The sequence below is a fragment of the Zosterops lateralis genome (genome assembly GCF_965231275.1).
Source record: "Zosterops lateralis genome assembly, chromosome: 13".
NCBI classification, from domain to species: domain Eukaryota; kingdom Metazoa; phylum Chordata; class Aves; order Passeriformes; family Zosteropidae; genus Zosterops; species Zosterops lateralis.
Window position 1 is genome coordinate 17299707 of NC_139773.1, and position 20125 is coordinate 17319831.

At 43.1% G+C, this 20125-nt stretch overlaps 1 protein-coding gene across 1 annotated transcript in view; it reads right to left on the reverse strand.

The window, feature by feature from the left end:
• ADAMTS17 (ADAM metallopeptidase with thrombospondin type 1 motif 17) overlaps window positions 1-20125 on the reverse strand; it is a gene marked incomplete at its 5' end in the record, with an annotated part of 146476 nt that overhangs the window by 40964 nt on the left and 85387 nt on the right. The window contains 2 exons of the mRNA XM_083870662.1: window positions 4665-4745; window positions 11831-11951. Coding sequence (XP_083726788.1) covers window positions 4665-4745; window positions 11831-11951 — 202 coding nt within the window. The remainder of the gene's footprint in view (window positions 1-4664; window positions 4746-11830; window positions 11952-20125) is intronic.

Genomic DNA, 20125 nt, shown 5'->3' on the forward strand with positions numbered 1-20125 from the left:
GCCTTTGTTGCGAGCCACCTCAAGCATAAGATGCAGAAACCTTATAAGGGATGAACGAGTTGAAAAGAATAAAATCCCCCACTTTTAGATGGCTCATTATAATGTTCCTAACTTGAATATATTCTGTACTTCAGTTGATGAAGGTATTTTGAAGAATTAACATAAAATTCATAGATCATTTATCTCTAAACTCTCCCTTTAAATGCAACGACTCTGCAATTTAGTTTCCAAGCAGAATTTTCTTTCAGTTTCCAGATTTTGAGACCACATTTTCCTAAACTCTCCTTGAGAAAAACATCAATCAAATCTTTGTGGATACATATGTGAAGATTTGCAAGTGCAAAATGCAACTGATGCTGTTTTGTGTGTGCTCTATAACCAAACATTGAACAAATCAACATTCAGCTGTCACAGCTGTAAAGAGAAGTCAAGTCATAAAGCAGGGGCTGGTCAGTGGCCAAAACGTGAACTTGGACACCCTCTTTTCAGAGTCCAAATGCTGGACACAAATGCATAAGGTCAGGTGTTGTAGGGTCACAGCCATCCTGTGCCTCTGTGCCTCAGTAAGGCCAATATGGAAAGCTCAACTGCAGAAGGAAGATGAATATTGAGAAGAAAAGATACTTGGAGTTGTATGCCCTTTCTTCCAGCATAACTATTGCATCAGGATCACTGATGTCCTTCAACCACTCAAAGACAACTCCAGCCCTAAGGGCATCACATTACTGTTGACTCACCAGTGGAAGCTGATTTAGGGATTGATGTGTTTTCTGTGTTAGAACGGAAGCAGAGTTATCCAGATGTTGGTGTGATGCACTGAGGGAAGAGAAAATTGGCAGACCCTGCTGCAGCAGAAAGTGCCAGGCCCCTTTGTGGAGATCCACTGACCATGATCAAATCTGCCCTGACAGCAGACAGACAGAATATCCCATGTGTTACTGGGCTTCCTTAGTTCAAGGTTAACTGTGTCTTTTGGCTAAGCCTTTAACAAGATGTTTTTTTAACCTCTTGCATCTCATGCCTATTTTATCCTCTTCCAGTAAAAGACACAACTTCACTCTCACTTAACTGAGTGTGCTGGAAGAAGGTAAGAGAAGCTGTTTAAAGCCTTTGGAAGTCAATAGGAGATCTCCTATTGTCATCCCTTTGGATGAAGCCTCCATAGGCAGCAAACCCTCCTGGGTGTGCTTAGAATATATATATATATATATATGTAAAAAAAGTTTGTAATGTCTAAAGTCTGAGGGAATCTAGAGCAAGTGGAGGTCACAATATTCTTTGCATCTGTGTGTGCCTTTTTGAGGACCTGTACACTGGGAATTCCTGGAAAAAGGTAGATATCTGTCCTGCTGCACACAACCTTCCTGACAGCTCTCAGAGTTCCATCAGAGGCTCCAAATCAGGGTGAAGGGGAACTGAAGTGGGAGAATATTTTTTTCTGAGGAAAGTTTCCTCTGGCACACAGCCCAGTGGTAGGATGGTGCCCTGGCATTTGCATGCTGCAGAAATGTGTCTCTCCCTGTGGCTCACTTCTCTTTCTGCTTTGTTCCTCAGTCTACAAAGTAGCTTCTGCAAGCTCTAGACACAATTCTGAAGCAGGATTGCTTTCCTCTGCCAAGTCCTAGTGGCTTCCAGGCAGATCAAAGCAGCCACCACACTGGCCCTGAGGAGCCATGGACATGACTAATCAAAGTTGTGCATGAGATAGAACTATCTCCAAGCAGCATGGCTGACTAGGAAAGATATCCCAGTACGTGTTCACAACTGTCTAAGAGGTTCAGTGACTTAAGTCATGCTTTGGTTCCAGCTCACCATCAAAGGGAGATAATTTGCTGATGAAAACCAATGTTTCATCTTTGTGAACCTCTTTCCTGGTCAGGGTTTGATTCTGATTTCTGCACGCACTGGTCCCTTATGGCTGAGGAGATGGAGAGTTTGGAAACACACCTGTTCTCAAAGGTGCTCCTTGAGGATTGCAGGAATTGCATTGGATACTCAGCAGAGCATTTGGGCCAAAGTGTTTTCACTGCTGTTTGCCTCCATTGCCCCATCAGCAAGATCACTGCTGCAGCTACAAAACCTTCCATGTCTCAGACACAGGGAACTCCAATGGCTTTTGTCACACTCAACCACTGGTTGGCTCTGCCCAGCCCCAGAAGTGACAGAATTAAACTCAAACTTGTGCAGTAGAAGAGTAGGAGGAATAGGAACCCCAGCAACAACCTGTAACTTCTGTTTTTCTTGTTGGCTGGAAGGCAGGAACTGGACAATCAACTTCTAAACCTGGCACCTAGTCAGATCTTTATTTCCACCTTGGGTCCCTCCTTGCCTCCCAGCCTGTGGACACAAACTGCCCAGGCATTTCCTGTTCAAGGTGGTTTTTAAGAGTTACAGCCAGCCAAGGCAGCCAGCGTGGGTTGCCTGTAGGTGGAGGGAAATTCTTCAGGCACTACTCCCAGCACATGGAATAATGATTCTAAATTATGCTGGGCTTCTTTCCAAAATGTTGTACCTGGTTCTGAGCAGAAATAGGACCTGATTTGACTCAGCTTTGTCAGTGCTATTGAAATAGAAAATCCTTCCACACTCAGACTTGAATTTAAGAGTGATTGGGAATTTTTTTTCTTGGTCATCTTTATTGTCCTACTGGAACCCCCCTGCTGCTATTCTTCATCTCAGTTCAGCAAGACATTTGGTATCTTTTCTTTGTGTTGAGTGTTCCTTGAAAGAGAAAACCCTGGAAAGCTTAGAGAGGTTCTCCTGGCTCCTGACCATGAACCAAAGGGCTGAAAGCACTCAAAGCTTTAAAAGAGCCAGATTTTTATCTATCTTTATGTGATGCAAACAGGGCCAACTCCTGCTCTCAAAAATACACAATCCTAATCTTCCCCACTCAGTGGGGAACCATCTGCTTTAGTCAAGGTTATGTTGTCCCAAGGAAGGGCAGTCTCTAACTCCACGTAAGACTTTCAGTGCTCTGCTATCTGCCAAAGCCCAAATACCCTGTGCAAACACCACCAAGACAAACAAAAAGGCTGGTTTCCAGAAGGCAGAGCACTTGCAAAACCCAAAGAAACACTGGCTCCCATTGTTCCACCAGGCTTTGCTATGTCAAACATCTCACGTGTAGGCGGGATCCTCTGGCAGGCTTGGCTAAAGCATTATGGAAATAGGAGCAGTGGTGATATTCCTTCCTACCAAGAAGTGGCACAAATGCCAATGGTTTTGATCAAAGAGCAGCTGAATTACATAATTTGCCCTCCTTTTCTCCCCTGAATCTGGAGTGAAAGAGAACAAAAGCATCTTTCCCAGTGACAGTGCCAACTCTGGCAACATCTCAAGGCAGAAAACCAATAGCACTAGACCTGAAATCCTCAAACAACCACTATGCAAATGCCTTCAGCAGCATCCAATACTCCAGTGCTGGATATTAACATCTCCTTTTGGCTGGAGATGAAGAATCATAAGCAAAAAGATGTGGAAATCTGAAACCAAGGTCTGAGCTTTGCTCTGACTCCCTGCATAGCCATAAGCAGCTGCAACACCTCAGTTTTCTCTTCCATAAAACAGAGTGTGACAAGCTCTGCAATCCTCTCAGAGTTCCTGCCTCTCTGGAAGTAATTCCATGGCCATGCAGCTCTGATTGTGCCAGGGACCTTTCACATGTTGGGGTTTTTTGTATCTTGGGCAATTTTCCTTGAAGCCTCTGCTCTTCCACAGGCTTCCTGTGTAAATTCAGGGCTATGGGGTATGAGCATTTCTGTGACCTGGACTCCCTAGAAGTAGATAAGGATAAACTCCTTTATCTATTGCACAATAATGACAGAGAAAGAAATGCCCCAAACATTGGAGAGAAGAGGCAGAAGACCAGACTGACAGATCCTCAGTGTAACTGACTGGCTACACTTTACAAGTGCCATTCTGACCTTTATGCAGTGAGTAACTGAACAACAAATTCATTGACAGACTCTGCCCTACAACAACCTCACATACAAATCTTACCCATTAGCCAAGTCTGAACCCTTTTTTTCCCAATAGGAAAAGGAAGAGAGGATGCCTGTTCCCCTCTAAAGGAATGCAGAAGTAGAAATGACAAGAGGATTAAACAATTATTTTTTTGCCTGATAAAACAGAGGCAAGTGGACTAGAGGCTGCAGCTAAGCCCATCTCAGAGTGGAGGATCAGGTCTTGGGTATAGCAAAGAGAAATAATGTGCTGCTGTAGGAAATGGCAGCAGGTTACTGAGGGATATCAGCTGCCCTGTCCTGCCTCTGCTTCAGACTGAGCTGGGCGCCTTCCTATCAGCACCTCTGCCATTCCCTTCTCTAAACACACTGTTCTCCTCCCCACTCCCTCCTGAAGTGCTGTGTGCTCCTGGCAGCTCTGTGCAAGCCACTGCCAAGTTCTGCTCAGGAACTCTTCTGTCTGTATATAAAAGTACTCTCTGGTCCTTCCAGGTTGCACAGGGCCTGTAAGTGTCACATACTATCACATCACAAACGTCATGACCCTGAGCCACAAAAGCAGAGATTGCAGCAAGACTCAAATCACCAGCCCCTCTCTGGCAGCAACAAACCTTACAGGTCACCTAGAGAAGGGTCATTTTTAAAGGAAAACAGAGCTAAATTTTAATCAAAACATTTTTTTTTCTTTTGTCTTTTTACCCAGAAAGCTGTGAGCAGGTTTATCCTCAACCACTCTGATCCGCCGGGCACCTGCAGGGATCACAGCGGCTTCGATGTAACCTACAGCAACAAAAAAGGGCTGAATTAAGGCAGGGCAGGATCAGCCATCCCATATCTCCCGTGAAAAACTCAACTCCAGGCTGGGGATTGAGTGAGAAACACTCCAGATGAGATCCCTGTGCTGGCAGCCAATTCTCACTGCTGTGACAGGCGTGGTCATGAGTAACATTTCAGCAGTTATTTCAGCATTTCAAATGCGTGTGTGCTGCTCAGCTGTGACTTCAGGCTTGTTCATTAGCTCTTATTAGATCTGCACCCTTCAAACCACTCTGGTTTTCCTGCAGTACTGACAGGGATGCACAAGGACATTGCAAAGTGTGACTGCCAGGAGCAACACTGCACAGAACAGACATTTGAAATGACCTCCTTGCACTGGGCTGCTAAGAATTCAACAGCTCAGATTTAATGCAATAACAGAGCTGGAAATTTCTTCAGGACTGACCATTGGTTACTTGTAAAGATTTTTTTGAAGACCAATTTTGATTCACAGAATAGAGTAAGAATAAGCAGGAACTACAAGGAAATGTAGCCTATTTTCTCCCACTATGGAGACGTGGAGTTACAGACTTGCTCCATGGGGTGGAAGCGATGTCTTTAAATAATAAAGCAGAGGAACACCAGGACCCATTTCAAAGAGCCAGGCAGAGTTTTTCCACTGGCTTCACTGGACTTTGAATCAGGCCTCTGTAGATGACACTAATCTCATCACAACCATGACTTGATTCCTTCTAATTGGCCACCCAGTTTACTTTGCAGTGTATCACTTGGCACCTTTTTCGGGTTATTGCTGTCCTCTTTCTTTTAGATGTTAAGCAGCTTATCCTGTATGTTCCCTCATCCACTTTTCTTGCTTTAAAGGGCTCTGTGAAGCTGTTCTGTATCAGTGATGCCTGTATGGGAACTGTGGGCTGTCTAGAGCAATGGGTTGGAGAAGTGTTGGCACAGGGAGCAGTGATTCCTTTAGCACTTACCAGCACTTACTATAGTTCAGCTATTTTAGGGATTAAAGTGCAGCTGAACAGCCTTGCTTTTGCTGTGCTGATACAGGGAGGACTCAAAGGAGTATGGTGACAGCCTCTTGCACCTCAGGACTAAGTGATTCTCCTGCCACTGTGACATGGAGTGAGACAGATTTGGGGTCTCAGACAGTGGATTCATTTCCTGAATATTCATTTCATGAGTAAGGCTTGAGCTCTTGGGTTTCATCAGGTGCAGAGGGTGGGTGTCTGACTTGGGCCAGACAGGCTCCCTCTTTCCCTGATTTGTTGTATCTGAATGACACTTTCACCTGACCCTTCAGCTCAGTTCTCTTTGCACTTGTTCCTCATCACTTACTTCTCCTTTATACCTCAGAAATAGTCACTCGTCCCTAGCAGGAAAACCAGAGAGAGGGGCAGAAGAGCTCAAACCTTGTCTGTGCACAGAAGCCAGAGCAGAGGCTCTCCCAGCTGCTGTTCCAGCCTGGGTTTCACCAGGAAAAATCATTACTTCCAGGATCAATTTTTCAAAGGCAATACTGAAATCTGTTATGAAATCAGAGCAAACAGATGTTGGGGTTTATCTTAAGACATTGCCAGGAGTTGGTTTTCCATCAGCTGAGATATCAAATCAGTCAATACAGAGTGTTTCAGATATCCCCACTGCACCCCATGCAGCTGCATATAAATCCAACCAACAACTACTCAAGACATGAACACACAGCAAAAGTGTGACCAGTGACAGTCTGTCATAGGGAAACAGCTCCTCAGACACCCCTGAACACCCCTGTTAGGAAGCCAGTCTGGAACATGCCCAAGTTTCAGGTAATTTAATGTACCTACTAAAGGACTATTTACTTACTTATTTTTTAAAGCAGATAGAAATGTCCAGAGCTAAATCATGCAGGGGTTGGAGACAAAGTTACTCTGAATTTAGTGGACAGCAGTTACTAAGTTCAGTGAAGTCTGGATCTGTCCCCTGCAGCCAGGAGTGTGTCACACTGCTTTAGAGGTGAGCAAACTCTGGAGTTGTGCTGGAGGCTCAGCTCAAGCCATAAATACACTCATTTCATCACTGTGCCATGAGAGCAATACCACGTGGAAAAGTGATTTTTATGTTACTTTTTACAATAGTAAATAGTGAAGTGTGAGCTATTAATAGAGTATTAGTTCTGGAGACTGTTTGGTTTGGTCTCACACCAGATTTTTTCTCCTTGTGTAATTTCTAATCCTGATTGATGGCTTTAGGGGGCTGCACTCACAGCTCCTGAATATGAAGAAACACAGTGTTAACTCCCTGTGCCACAAACCTGACTGGTGACCTTCACTCTCCTGTTAGAGAAATGCCAAATGCTTTGCAGGGGTTTGGATCTGACCTGTCCTCTCAGAGATGCAGCAGAATCCTTGGGCATGTCCCACCAGGAGCATCTGGACACTCTCATTTGTTATCTCCAGCAATGTTGGGTGAGTTAGTGGTGGAATTCTGCAGCAAACAGACTGGATATCACCCATGCAGATTTGCCACAGGTACAAACTTGGATTGTCTCCACCATTCCACTCTGGTCCTCAGAGCTGGTGGGAGGCTTCTGGTCACAGATTCCTGATCTTTGAGATAACTGCACCAGGAAACACCTCCAGTGTTTTCCAGGCACATTTTATTAAGCAAACTGTAACTGCAGATTGCCAGAAAGATTATCAAGTGTCAGCTAGAACGACCAAAAAAAGTCTCAGAGCTGGCCCCGAGTCAAGGACTCTCAAAGCTCTGTTAGGTCTTAGGATAATTGTCTGCAAGGCTGAGGTTTGCAAGGTTGGGCTTAAAGTTCTGCTTTAAATGAGGAACTGGTTAAGGACTGATGAGATTTGGCAACTATCAGGCAGTGTTCTTAGTAATTTCACCCATAAATCAGCCTGTTAAGATGAAGCTTTGAAAATACAACAGGAGAACTTCATTATTTGATAATTTATAGTGCTGTATGCAGTGTAGTCCACCTTGGGAACAGTTACTTTGGCACACACCAATCTTTCTGGATAATCTGCATTACATCAGTGTCTCAGGAATGTAAGACTGTGATTGAAGCAAATCCTAGATACAAATTTTATGGTATAACTCGTATTAGGACAGACACCAGAACAAAGAGGTGGCTTTGTCATCAAGGAGATTAATATGTGAACAGTGGCTACTGTATCTTCATTTAAATGCTGGAGAGATTTGCAAGAGGAAAGCAGCCCACACAGAAAAATCCATTGTTAGCCATTGTTATTACTCCCAGAAAGAACAGAAAGTCTAGTGTGAACTTCAGAATGCCACTGATCTACTGCAAAACTCTTCTGGTTCACACTGCAGTGAAACATGGACTCTGAAGTGAAGGAAAAATTATCCCATGGCTGAAAGTACCAATCCCTGGGCACTGCACCTTCCTACCTTAGCCCTGTACACACCAAAATCTGGTGTGAGAAAGTCAACAGTGCCCAGCCCATTATTAAACCTCCCAAAAGTGCTTTGAGCAAACACCTCACGGTAGAAGCCAAGGAGATCAGGCTGTCCTGCCTACCTGCCAGCCAAGGCCAGCATAACCTCCATGGTATTTCAGGGATAAGCATCAGCTGAGCATCTCAGACTCCATCTCCTTCCCACGTTGCAGCTTTTGCTGAGTGCTGTGTTACACTGGAGTGCAAATTCTGTGTCTATTTTCTGAATAGCTGTGATGATTCTCCTTTGCTTTTAGCTTGAGAATAAGTCCTGCATTGGCACCTGTCCACTTCCAGCCATGGGATAGCTCATTTGTAAGAAAATCAATTCTCTGAAGAGCCATGGATAAATTTCAAAGCCTCTGACCATTGCTGCAAAGTTGTTTACTGGGATTTCTAACTTGCATGTTCTGATGAAACCTGTATAAGGAATTTCTGAGTTAAAGGTTAGGTAGAGTTCTATTTTCTCATAATTTACATGTGCACCCTGTTGATAAAAAAAGTCATTTTTGTGTTGGCTAAAGATCTTCCCAGCCAGCACAACAGCACTACTGATCAAATTTCTTCTAATAAGTGCTGGACAAACAGCACATGCAATAAAACCCAAGAAAAATCAAGAGACAGACCCAAGTCTCTGAGCATTACAGGCACAGCCTTGGAGAAGTTGTCAGTGAGAAGTCAGCTCCCCAACAGACAGGAGTCACAGAGTTGTCCTTCATTTCTAGGTCCCTTGTCCAGTGGCAGGGTGACAGAGGTGGACTGCAGAACAACTCTGTGTTTGGTTTTGAAAAATCATTTTGTAGAAATAGGTACAGGGCATGCTGCCAGTCAAAAGGAAACCTCAGTCTAAACAGTGCATTCAGCTGGTCTGCTGAAGACAGCCAGCTGCACACAAGTGTATGTGATGTTTAGCATTGTAAATAAAGGCTTGGGACTTCCTCTCCAGCAGAAAAATGGAGTCCATTTCCAGTTGGATCACAGGTGGTAAGAGCTGAACTGCTGGACCTCCTATGAGGCACTTTGAAGGTTCCACCATCTTTCCCACCAGCGTGGCAGAACCTCTGTGACATTAAAGTTGGGGAAAAAAATAGACCTCGTTCTTTTCTCTTGGTGAATGAAAATTTGGCTTCCTTTCACACAGGTTCCCTGAAAGGAAAGGATTTGTACTTTGTATCTTTGACAAGGCAAGTAAAACAGTAAAAGGACTTGAAGTTTATCCATGGCTTCTGATACCAAATTTCCCCATCTAATCCGACAAAAAGAAGATAAAGAACCAACACCAAAGGATTTCACCGACACCCACTGACACTGCAAACAGCATTCAAGTATCTTACACGAGAAACACTTGGGAACAGCCTTTGCCTTTGCCATCACACATGTGGAAACCTTCTTACAATGACTATTGGTTACTAAGAAACAGAAAGGAGTTGGCAGGGGTTTAGTTCAGTTCACAGGGCTCCACAACATCATTTGCAATCACAGGACACAGAGGGACCAATCCTGCAACCAGAGGAGTCCCATGGGCAGGGACAAGGCCCAAGGCTGCAGCTGCAATTCCCCAAACAGATACCACTCCAAAACAATCAATGTCCTGATGTTTGAAGTCTATTCTCTTTTGAAATAAGAAATCAGCACACTGGACTTGGGGTCTTGGCCTTGACTTGGAATGCAGCCAGGTCCTGGGGATTTGCCACTGAACTGTGCAATCATTTACACACCCAAACCTTGAGCTTATCACCAGAATATTGTGGCTCTTTCTTTGCCCCAGCTTCCATGAAATTTTTGCACATTTTTGCTTAACTGTCAATTAAAAAAAGAAAGCTTTTTTTTTTTTTTTTCCCTTCAGTAACACCACGTTCACTTGTGATACCCCAGACCCAGAGCTTTGCTTATTGCATGAAATTCAGTGGGTTCACCTGAGGACCTGATTCTGCAGAACAGCAGAGTGTGAGCAGAAATGGATGGGAGCACACATAAAATATAATTAACTTTCCAAATTAAATTAAAAATAAAACAACACATCTAATAAAAGGTTATGAGGTTATACTGGCAAAAACAATTATCTTCTAGATTATGTGAGATGGCTAAACCTGGAAACATTGCATTGACAAAGCAACACTTTGACAGGTTTGTGCATCTGAGATGATCAGCAGAGAATCTGAATGCTTGAACATTGTCCACGAATCATCAGGAATTCTTTCTGATTAGGTTCCAGGGTACTGGGGGTGAAAACCTCCTGCAGACTCCTGGCAGCCAGTTAAGGCTGAAGCTGCTTTCTCCTACAGCCTTGTAAAGTCACCACCTCAAGCAGTCTGTGTAGCTGGAAACGGGTGCAACCTCCTGGCAGCGACCCAGAAATTTTGTATTTATCTGCACAAGATGTTTTGTAGACTCATTGGGAAAGATAAAAGATAGCTACTCTTTAGCAGCATGTTAGGAGTTCATGAAAGCTGAATAACCTGCTACAGAAATGGAGATTGGCTGAGTTTTTTTCAATGGAAATGAGGAATTTTTCCCACCACTTGGATCAAATGCAAAAGACTTGATGTAAGTGGGTGGAAAAATAATTGGGACAAAAGAGTCAAAGGCACAAATGCAGGAAATCATTCAACAGGTTGGCCAAGCACACAAATGTGCTCCAGAGAGATGTGGTGCAGGTGGGAAATCCTACCTGCATCTCACAGGAGGTGACAGATTCCAGCTGGCCCCACAGGTCAGGAGGAGGAGGAGGGTGCAGAGGAAGAGGTCAGTGAACAAAATCAGAGCCTCAGACTTCAGAGCTGAGAGCTGGACTAAAGGGAGCTGCTAAGCACTGGTGCTGCTTTAGCTACTAAACTGAATTCAAGTGTGTGCTTAAAGGGGATTTTCATGTGCTTTGTGGAACTCAGTCCTGGAGCAGCACATGTTGAATGTATTTCTCCATACAGAAATGCCAGTTTTGTCTTCACTGAATGGGAAATAATTCTTTTCTGGACAATTGTTTCCTCCTAGAGCAGCTTCCAAGTTCTGGACATGGCTTTCCCTCCCTTTGGTTAATTGGGACGTGTGATAACAGGGTTCTCCGAAGTGTAGTACAGAAACCCTGGAACAAAGACTAATTCAAGCACCAAGCTGTACATACATTAATGTTTAAGAAGAAAAGGAAAAGTTTTAATTCCAAGCTCTTATATCCTATACTGGATATTTTTGCTGGCAGGGAATCAGTAAAAATATTCAGAGGGGAGTGCAGCTCTTTCCTTTAGCTGAGATATTCTGATTATAACATGAATCATCTACAATATACAACATGCATCATTCTGAGACCTCAAAGATGGTGCTGAAATCCAACTTCCCTCCCGCTGGGAAAGATTCTGTGATTTTGTCTCCTATTTAAAATCATCAGCACCAGTAGCAGTCAAAATGAGAAACACAACTTCACTCTGAATTTCAGGCAGAGGCAGTGGCTGGTATCTGGGTGACAGAGTAAGAAGCACACAGGGTATCACACTTGAAGTGAGTTTGGGTTTGTTTTGTGTTTCTTGGGTGCTTCCTAGAGCTGTCTTTTGCTAGGTGACTCCAGTGCTATCCAAGAAGAAGAGCTGTTACTGCTACCCCAACTCTCCTCCAGGAGGTCAGAGAACCCCAGTGAGTGTTACTCACCCATGCCCTTGGTGTGGTTGAAGTCTCCTTTCACCACTTTGCAGGTTTTCCCATCACCACTGCAGATCCCACAGCGATCCTCTTTGGCAGCTGAGCCAATGATCCCATCACAGCCAATTTTCTAATGACAACAACCAGAGATCCTCATTACTTTGTTTGCAAGGTTAGAGCATCTCTAAGCAGTGAGGTCAAGACTGACATGTGCCTGAAAACCTGAATGGGGAGAAAACATTGAACTCTTAATTAAACTTTTGAAATACCTGAAAATTAATCAGATGGCTCAAGATACCTGAAATGAAAGAGTAGTTCAATGGAAGCAGGTTAGTTTCATATCTAGCCAATTTCTACCACAACACTGCCTATGCAATTATGAAATTTTTTACATGGGAAGAGTCACAATACTATCCCTGTAGCTATTGAGATTATCACCATAATCTTCCTTATTCACAGGTTATGATGGTGAACATTCCACATATGTAGATCCTGAGGTTGACAACTCTGTCATTAATCTAGATAAATTGTATTCTGTCCATATAAGACCCTCAAAATGATTGACAATTTGCTCTTAAAACATAAATTTCTACTGAAATAAGCGTTGTCATGATGCAAGTTATTAGCGGACATTGCATTATTAAAAATGAGTTTAAGATTTATTCTGCATAGATAAACAGTTTCTTGGCAAATGAAGTAGCAAGACTGTCACTAGGAAGACTTATTTGAACAAGGCTATTGGGTCTCTCCCTTTTTTGCCTTCCTATGATGAAGCCAGAGGAAAGTTGGAGAGATATCTTAGGGAATGATCAAAACAACAAACATTTTGAAAAATAGAGTAAGCAGGGAAATATTAAGAGAACTCAGGCTGTTTATCTGAGCCTGTCTGTGTGTAAGCAATGCAATTTGGATCAGAACTCCAACATTCCCCTTGTTTCAGAAGACCCTGGCCACTGCCTGAGTCCAGATGTATTTCAGGAATCAAAGACTGCCAGTGTTCCACCGTGTGCTGGTGCAGAGCTTGTCTGGGTAAATCATTAGGGACAGCCCTGCTGAGAGAGGATGATCATTCTAAACACATACCAGGGAAATGGTGCTCATTAACTGGCACAGCACCTACACTGGTGCACAGGAACAGCAGGAAAAAAAGCTGTATAAATGTACAAATGGGACTTAAAAGAGGTAGGAAGAAGATAGCGGAGTTTCTGGCAGTTGCAATTCTCAAGCCTAAACTTCACGCCCATGTCCAACAAACAATTTTGGGATATTGAACGTGATTCTGCCCCCAGAACAGAAGGATGTCCCAGCAGTTCTCCTTCCAGGAAAATCAGGATGATTTATTAATGGGGTTGCTGAAAGGCAGCTGGAAATAAACTCCTGCCTGCCACCCTGCTGAGATACTGGAAAGGCTGTGTTTAATTTAAGGCTCTGGTGCTATCTTTTATTGTGCTGCATTGTTATTAGCACTATGTGAGCACACAGATGAATAAAGGGAACATAATGAGTGTTGAACCACACTTATTCCCAGAGCTACATGAGGAGTCTGTAGGACTCTTAATGGAGGCAGGGAAAGAATGGGGAGTTGGCAATCACATGCTTTGCATTTATTCTGGAGTTTCCCAGATAATGGAAACCAGTGTAAGCCAGCAAAGCTTGGGAGAGCTGAGTCCCCCCTCATCTGAGACTGGGCTTCAGACAAGCCATTTCCTCACACCTTTACTTGGCCACTGAAGGGCCCTTTGCCCTTCAGAGAGACCCTCTCTGAAGGGCATGGAAAGAACCTACTGAATCCACAAATGTAACTCCCAATATCTTTAATGGTTTTTACCTTTCATCTTCACCCTACTCCTAGTGAGTGAAGGAACTGGAATAGCCCTTGTAACCTCCTCTTCAATGGCACCATTGCTCCCATCCATAGACCAGACTTTTCCCTCAATCCAGGTCTTGAGAGTTAAAGTCCTCATCACGTTTGGGCCAGGAAATGGCTTCTTAGAAAGAAATATCTCTAAGAGAATAAAACACTTTTTTCTTGGCTTCAAGATGAAAATTGGTGCATTCTTGCTACTTTATGGGGGAAAAATACCTTGGAAGCACTTTAGTGTTGTCTACATGAACATTAGAGCCTGTATCCCTCTCCCCAAGCCTTCCAATCATTTCCAAAGTGAAAGGGTATTTAATAACAGCACATTTAATAACAGTATATAATGAAACAGCTTTGGGTAAGATTTGACAGTGGATTCCAAAAGCTGCAAAGTCATTTAGAAACACATTGCAGTGACCACCTTGGTCACTCTGATCCTTTCAGAACTCCCCACGTGGAAAATACTCTTAAAACCACCACCATGGCAACTCTTAAAACAAGTGGATCAAAGAGGAAGAGACAGGACTGGAAGGGCAGAACACAGTGGTTATCCCCTTTGTGGGTACAAAGCACCTGCCAGCAGTCCTTGGGTGTTAATTGAGATTTCTCCAAGGTGTGAGAGCCCCTGAGATTCCAGCACTGGCTGGAAAAACCATCAGGTGTGTGCATCAGCAGCTTCCCACTGACAGTATGCTCTGTGTATTTATTCTACTGTCCATCCTTTATCTACAGAGCTGTCCTCAGCCTGCAGAAAGCTTTCCAAACTGAGAAGGCTTTAATTCATCATATGCAAAGGGAAAATCCCAAGTTTCACTGCTCAAAAGTCAGGTTTTCACAGTGCAGAAAGAATCTCTTAAAATCTAAACAGTTTAAGGGAGTTGTTTCATCAACACACTTGCTTTGTGTTGCTTCCTGTCCAGTCCAACCAATCAAGGTAAGGGGATTTATTAAATTAAGGAGCAGAAAGGGGAAGCTTTACATTCTGAGGAAAGAAAGAGCTTGTAAGTAACAATAACATCCTGTGTGTTTTCTGACCCAGGAGTTATCCTGCAGATGAGCGAACAAAGTCCATGGACCAGCCCATCCAGCAATTGCTGGATACTTTCAGTTCCATCAGTCTTGAATGGACTGCTGAGAAGGGAAGCAGCTTTAAAACATGGGAATTCTGGCAAGAAACATGAAAATAAGTCTTTTAGGGCTTCAAGTCCTCAGTGTGGACAGTCAGAAATGTGTCCACAGGTTTCTTAAGGCTCTTCCACCCAGGCAGTCTCCTGCTCTGACACCACATTTTGGAACTAGCCACTGACCTTTAAATTGGCAGGTAACTGCACATTCGCTGAGCCAAAGGCCTGAAATTAATTCTCTTTAAGCTGATATCTCCATCCACCCTTCCTTCTCTCCCTCCCCCTTCTTCTCATTTTTATAATTAAACATCTGAAAGTCTGCTTGTTGGGTGGTATTTCCAGCTTCAGTCATAGCTGGCTCCAGCATAGGAAAACTCTTCTCTTTTGAATACATATCACTTGGATTCTTCTGTGTGAACTATTCTCTGTATTGCTTGGATATTTTTTAATGATATTTTTATTTGTATTTTCAATGGCTGTGAAAGAGCTCAATTGATACAGCTTGTGAGGGTATGTTTTGCTACATAAACACAATTATTTTTGTTATATACACCCACTCTGTGCAAGAAATGACATTGTAGGCTCACAAAACTGTAATGCTTCCCATATGCTGAACTAACTGGCTGTCTCAATGGATCAAATATAAATATTGATGCAACGTGTGCCACTTTACAAATTAATCATGTACAGAGCAGGCTGGTTATGACAGATTCATCTATACTGCCAATTCCTTTTGTCCATAATATCCAATGTCCATTGATACCTCCAGGGATGGAACCACATGAAACAGGAATGTACAGATGTGAGCAAGTGACATTCAGATCTGAGGGGAAGAGAATTCTTATTTTGTTGTTCCAAACACGTCTGCCCCTGAGGAGGGTTGTGGGTGGCTGTCAGGGGTGGGTGAGGTGGGTCAGGGTCCCTCATCAACCAGTTCATCTCTGAGCTCCTCCAATTTCTGTTCCACAGCAAATTTTGTGCTAAGGATTGGAGTCCATGCAGGAGTTACTTCAGCAAATATCCTCCTGTTGTTTCCCAAGCCTTCTGATATTTTCTGAATCAGAGCAGCTCTGCTGGATCAGGAGTTAGACACCTCCTATTTTAAATCAGAATTATCCGATCTGCTTTAGATCTGCAATGCCACCTGCCATTGACTTTTTACTTAGATCCCTCAGCAGCTCATGGGGGTGTTAGACACAATAATTCTTGATTTTTCACATACAGATCTTGAGGGTTATGTGTCAAAACCTCTGTGTTCATGAGAGAACATGCAAATAATACAAAGCCCTTTCCCATCACAGGAACTCCTTTGCTTCTGTTCTATTATATGCTTCCCATGGGATAACATGGAAGAAAAACTGGGGGAAATAGTATGTTTGTTTGTTTTCATACCCCACTGTAAAGTACACCAAAAACTAGTTGGATATCAACAAGGACTTGCTTTTGTCACTATGCCTTACTCACCAAAATCCCTGATACTCCTTTTAACCTCAGATTACATTGCTACAGATCCAGACATGGAAAAAAAAACAACAAAAAAAGGCAATTATACAACAGGTTTCTGTAGCTCAGACAATCCTTCTGGATTTTGTGCACATGCACTAAATAATTTATCAAAGTTCAGTGCTAAGCCAAGTTGTTGTATGGAGACAAGCTACCCAGTCTGGAACATCTTGTACCACAGTTTGTAATGCAGGAATATGAATAATACGTGGAAAATACTCAAGTGAGGAGACAAAGCCAGAACTGCAGGCATCAATCAAATGCAAAAAGTGGGTACTAAGTATTAAAAAACTGTTTGCCAGCAGCTGGTCCAGTAGGCAACTTCAATTTCTCCTCTGCCACCTGTGGCACTCTCCTGACACTGCCTGTCCAGTTTGCAGAAGCTATTTTTGAAAATCTGTCCACTTTCCAACTTGTCCTCCCCATCCATAGAGTGTGACAATCACTTTCAGAAGAAAGTAGTTCTGTAACAATTTTGTTGTGCCAGGATAGTCTAATATGTGGCTTATTATCACTAAACATACCGTGGGGATTCACCAGCCAGTTGAAAGGAGGTGTGATACGACAAAACACTCAAGAGAAAACTCCAGACAGAGCCAAAACATCTTCACCTCTTAAATTGTTAAATCACAGCAAAGACTGCCCTTGATCTCTAGCCCAGTTCTGCTGTACAGGAGGTCTCTCTTTTCACAGAGACCTTAAATTACATCCTGAAGCACAATCTGTAGTCCCCACTGGAAAGTTCTCATGCTGTCATGAGGCTCAGACTAATCCTCCTTTGAGAAAAGCCAGCACAAGGTCATGTGCATCATAACAGTCAGCTGAGCAGCTTGTCTTCTCCTCACCCCTCTGCTCTGTGACATCTGACACTTTTTTTTAGCTCCACTTCTGCCAGCAGTTTTGAATTAACCTCAGCAGCACAGAGCAAAGCACTGTAAGGGGTTAGAAAGGGTCCTGCTCTCATGAGTGTTCTCTCATCAAACACACACCCCACAGGCTCAGGGAAGAACAAAATCCCCTCCTTGAAAGCCACTTCTTCCTTGAAGAGAAATAGGAGAAGATAAACCCAGTGTGAGGTACAGGTTGCAGTGCCCTACCCCACCTTCCCCATGGCTGCAGTGTCCACAACAGAGAAAGCAAACTGCTGCAAAGCCTAAATGAACACTTACCCTCCTCCTCCTCCTCCTGCCTCTCAGCCTGCTACAGATTTTCTGTCTCTGGGGAGAATAAATTCTCCTTGCTAGAAGACCATGTGCATTTTGAGTAGAAAAGGTCAAAGACCTACATATGCTTTGAACAGGGGATCTAGTTTGGTAAAAAATGGTGCATTTGAAATGTTCAACCTCAAAACCAACTCAAATAAACAAGGAAGAAATTGAATAAAGACCTTATGATTCATCTCAAAAACATGGAGTAAGGCTAGAAAAAGTCTAGGTGATTTAGGAACCCCTATGCTAAATTTAGGGCTGACTTTGTTCTTTGGTGCTTCTATGCATGATCAAAGTAATAACCAAGTTTACTCACTCCAGCTGCCTTCAGGTGTAAGGGATAAATACAGAGATGCTGCTGCTTTTGATGATTTTGTTTCAGGAATAGTGAGGCTGGCACCCAAGGCTTCATTGACACCTTTTAGATTGGAGTTCAGCTTTAAAGTGAAACTGCAGTAACTTCATAAAGTACCACAGAAGGAAAATTCCCTTAGTGCCCAAACGGAATCTGTTCCTGCTTTCCTTCTCAAAACCCTCCTCTCTTTGCAACGTTTTTTTCTCTGCCATATTAATCTACATCCATTCATCATCCAAGAACGATTCACGAGCTGCATTTAGGAGCATCTAATGAAGGGAGAAGATCTATTACATTTCCTAGGCTAGATGTTCATAGGCATGGTTACTGCTAATTTGTCTGTTGCACTGACAATGTGTCATTCCTGCCTTTGAGAGCCTCTAACTAGAAGGATTACATAAGAAAATAAATAACAGTAATACCACCCTCTGATTTCAGCACTTATTCTCTTCTCCAGGCCCCCTGCAATGCTTTTTGCCAGGCTTTGTCTACACTGGGTAAAGAAACAAGGAGAGGAATAATTAAATGAATATGGCAATTAAACTGGTTTAATAGGCAGCTAGTTAGACAAGTATCTGTGGCAAATGGGGTACACAGGCACATATGGCAATTTTCAGCACTGCACTGCAGATATATATATATATATATATGGCAGAGGAGTATTATAAATGAGTTCACAGGGCTTTCAAATCTGCTCTGCTTGAACTGATCATTTCACATTTTTTCTCAGCCAGATGCAAATGGACTGAATGTTCTGCAGCTGTCATCACCTCTCTGCACAGTTAAAGGCAGTTGCCCCCAACTCAGAGTGCAATTTGCTTTTCGTGATGTACCTCCAGTGCTCTGTGCTCATAAAGGAATTCATTTGGAGGGAGCTGGCTACTGATCCTCCCTGGATGAAAAAAATGTTCCTTGCCATGATGCCTGATTTACCATTTGTGGCAGTTCTGAAGGTTTGGAGCAATAAAACTGGCCAGCCCAGAGTAATGGTCAACGGCACACAGCTGGAGGTGCACAGCTGGCCTGACTATAAAAGATTATTAATGGGGCTTTTTTTAGCTTTTTTCAGATATAGCCAAAAACAGGGGAAAATTAAGTAACTTGGGATGCACCATGAACCTGGCTCTATTTGCAAAGCACTTTGTATTATAAAGAATCAAATTTGTACTGACTCCCCAGACTGCTGCTATTCATATTCTTCATTGGAATAAATTAGAAAGAGTGAATTAAAAATGCCTCTTCAGCATCATTTGTTAAGAAACAGTGGGAACCGTCTCCTGCAGCAGTGAAAAATTCAATCCAAAGATTTTTCACTTCTCTCTTTGCATTGCTGCTTTATGCCCCCAAAGCCTCTCTCACACCCAAGTGAGTATTGTGTTCATTTATCTCCCTGCCTGGAAGGCTCAAAGCAATAAAAACTGGCATTTCTTAACCACTCACAGAAACCAGAAACAATGCCAAATTTGGTGTGCCCTGTGCCCCAGGGCAAACCAGGGAGTGGAAATAAAGGGTGATGCTAAAAAGCTGCTCTGGTGCATACAGTGAGCTGGTTAATACCAGGAAGAGCAACTTCCTGGTATTTGTATCCACAGGATACAAATCTAGATGAGGAGAAACTTAAAGGGAAGAACTTCCAGGAAGAATCCAGCCCTGGCAAGGCTGCTTTAGCCAAGTGAACTGCCTTTCCCACTACTGTGGTGTGTGCAGCACACGTTGAACACGTGCTCCATCATCAGGAGAGAGGAAACTCATGAAGGGTCTGCCTTGTCAAATTGTCCGCAACAAATGACCTGAACCCATCACCAGGAGCACCCACTCGAAGTATCTTCCTGTCTTTTATGATCTTTAAATATACATTTTCTCATCTCCCTTCCCCTTGTCCAAACATTAAATCTCCATCTTACACAGGGTCTACACATCTCCATTAAAGATGAGCAAGCTGAAGCACCAGCTCTAAGAGCTGCCCTCCTTAGCATTCAATGCTTTACAAATTCTCTCAGCAAACCGTGAAGTTTTATTACAGAGATCTCCCACTCCTCATTTTGGGTCTGTGTGTAATTTGGTTAGAGAGAAATAATCACTGCAATGGTTATAGGCCATCACTGTAAGGAAAAGGGAATTCAATCTGAAGGCTCTGGCTCATGTAGCTGCAGGAGCCAAGGAGCAACTGGTACAGAAAAGTTTCCTCAGTATTTCTCAGAAGGAATCAGGTGGACCTGAAAAGCATAATAATTCTGGCAAGATAATGGTTGT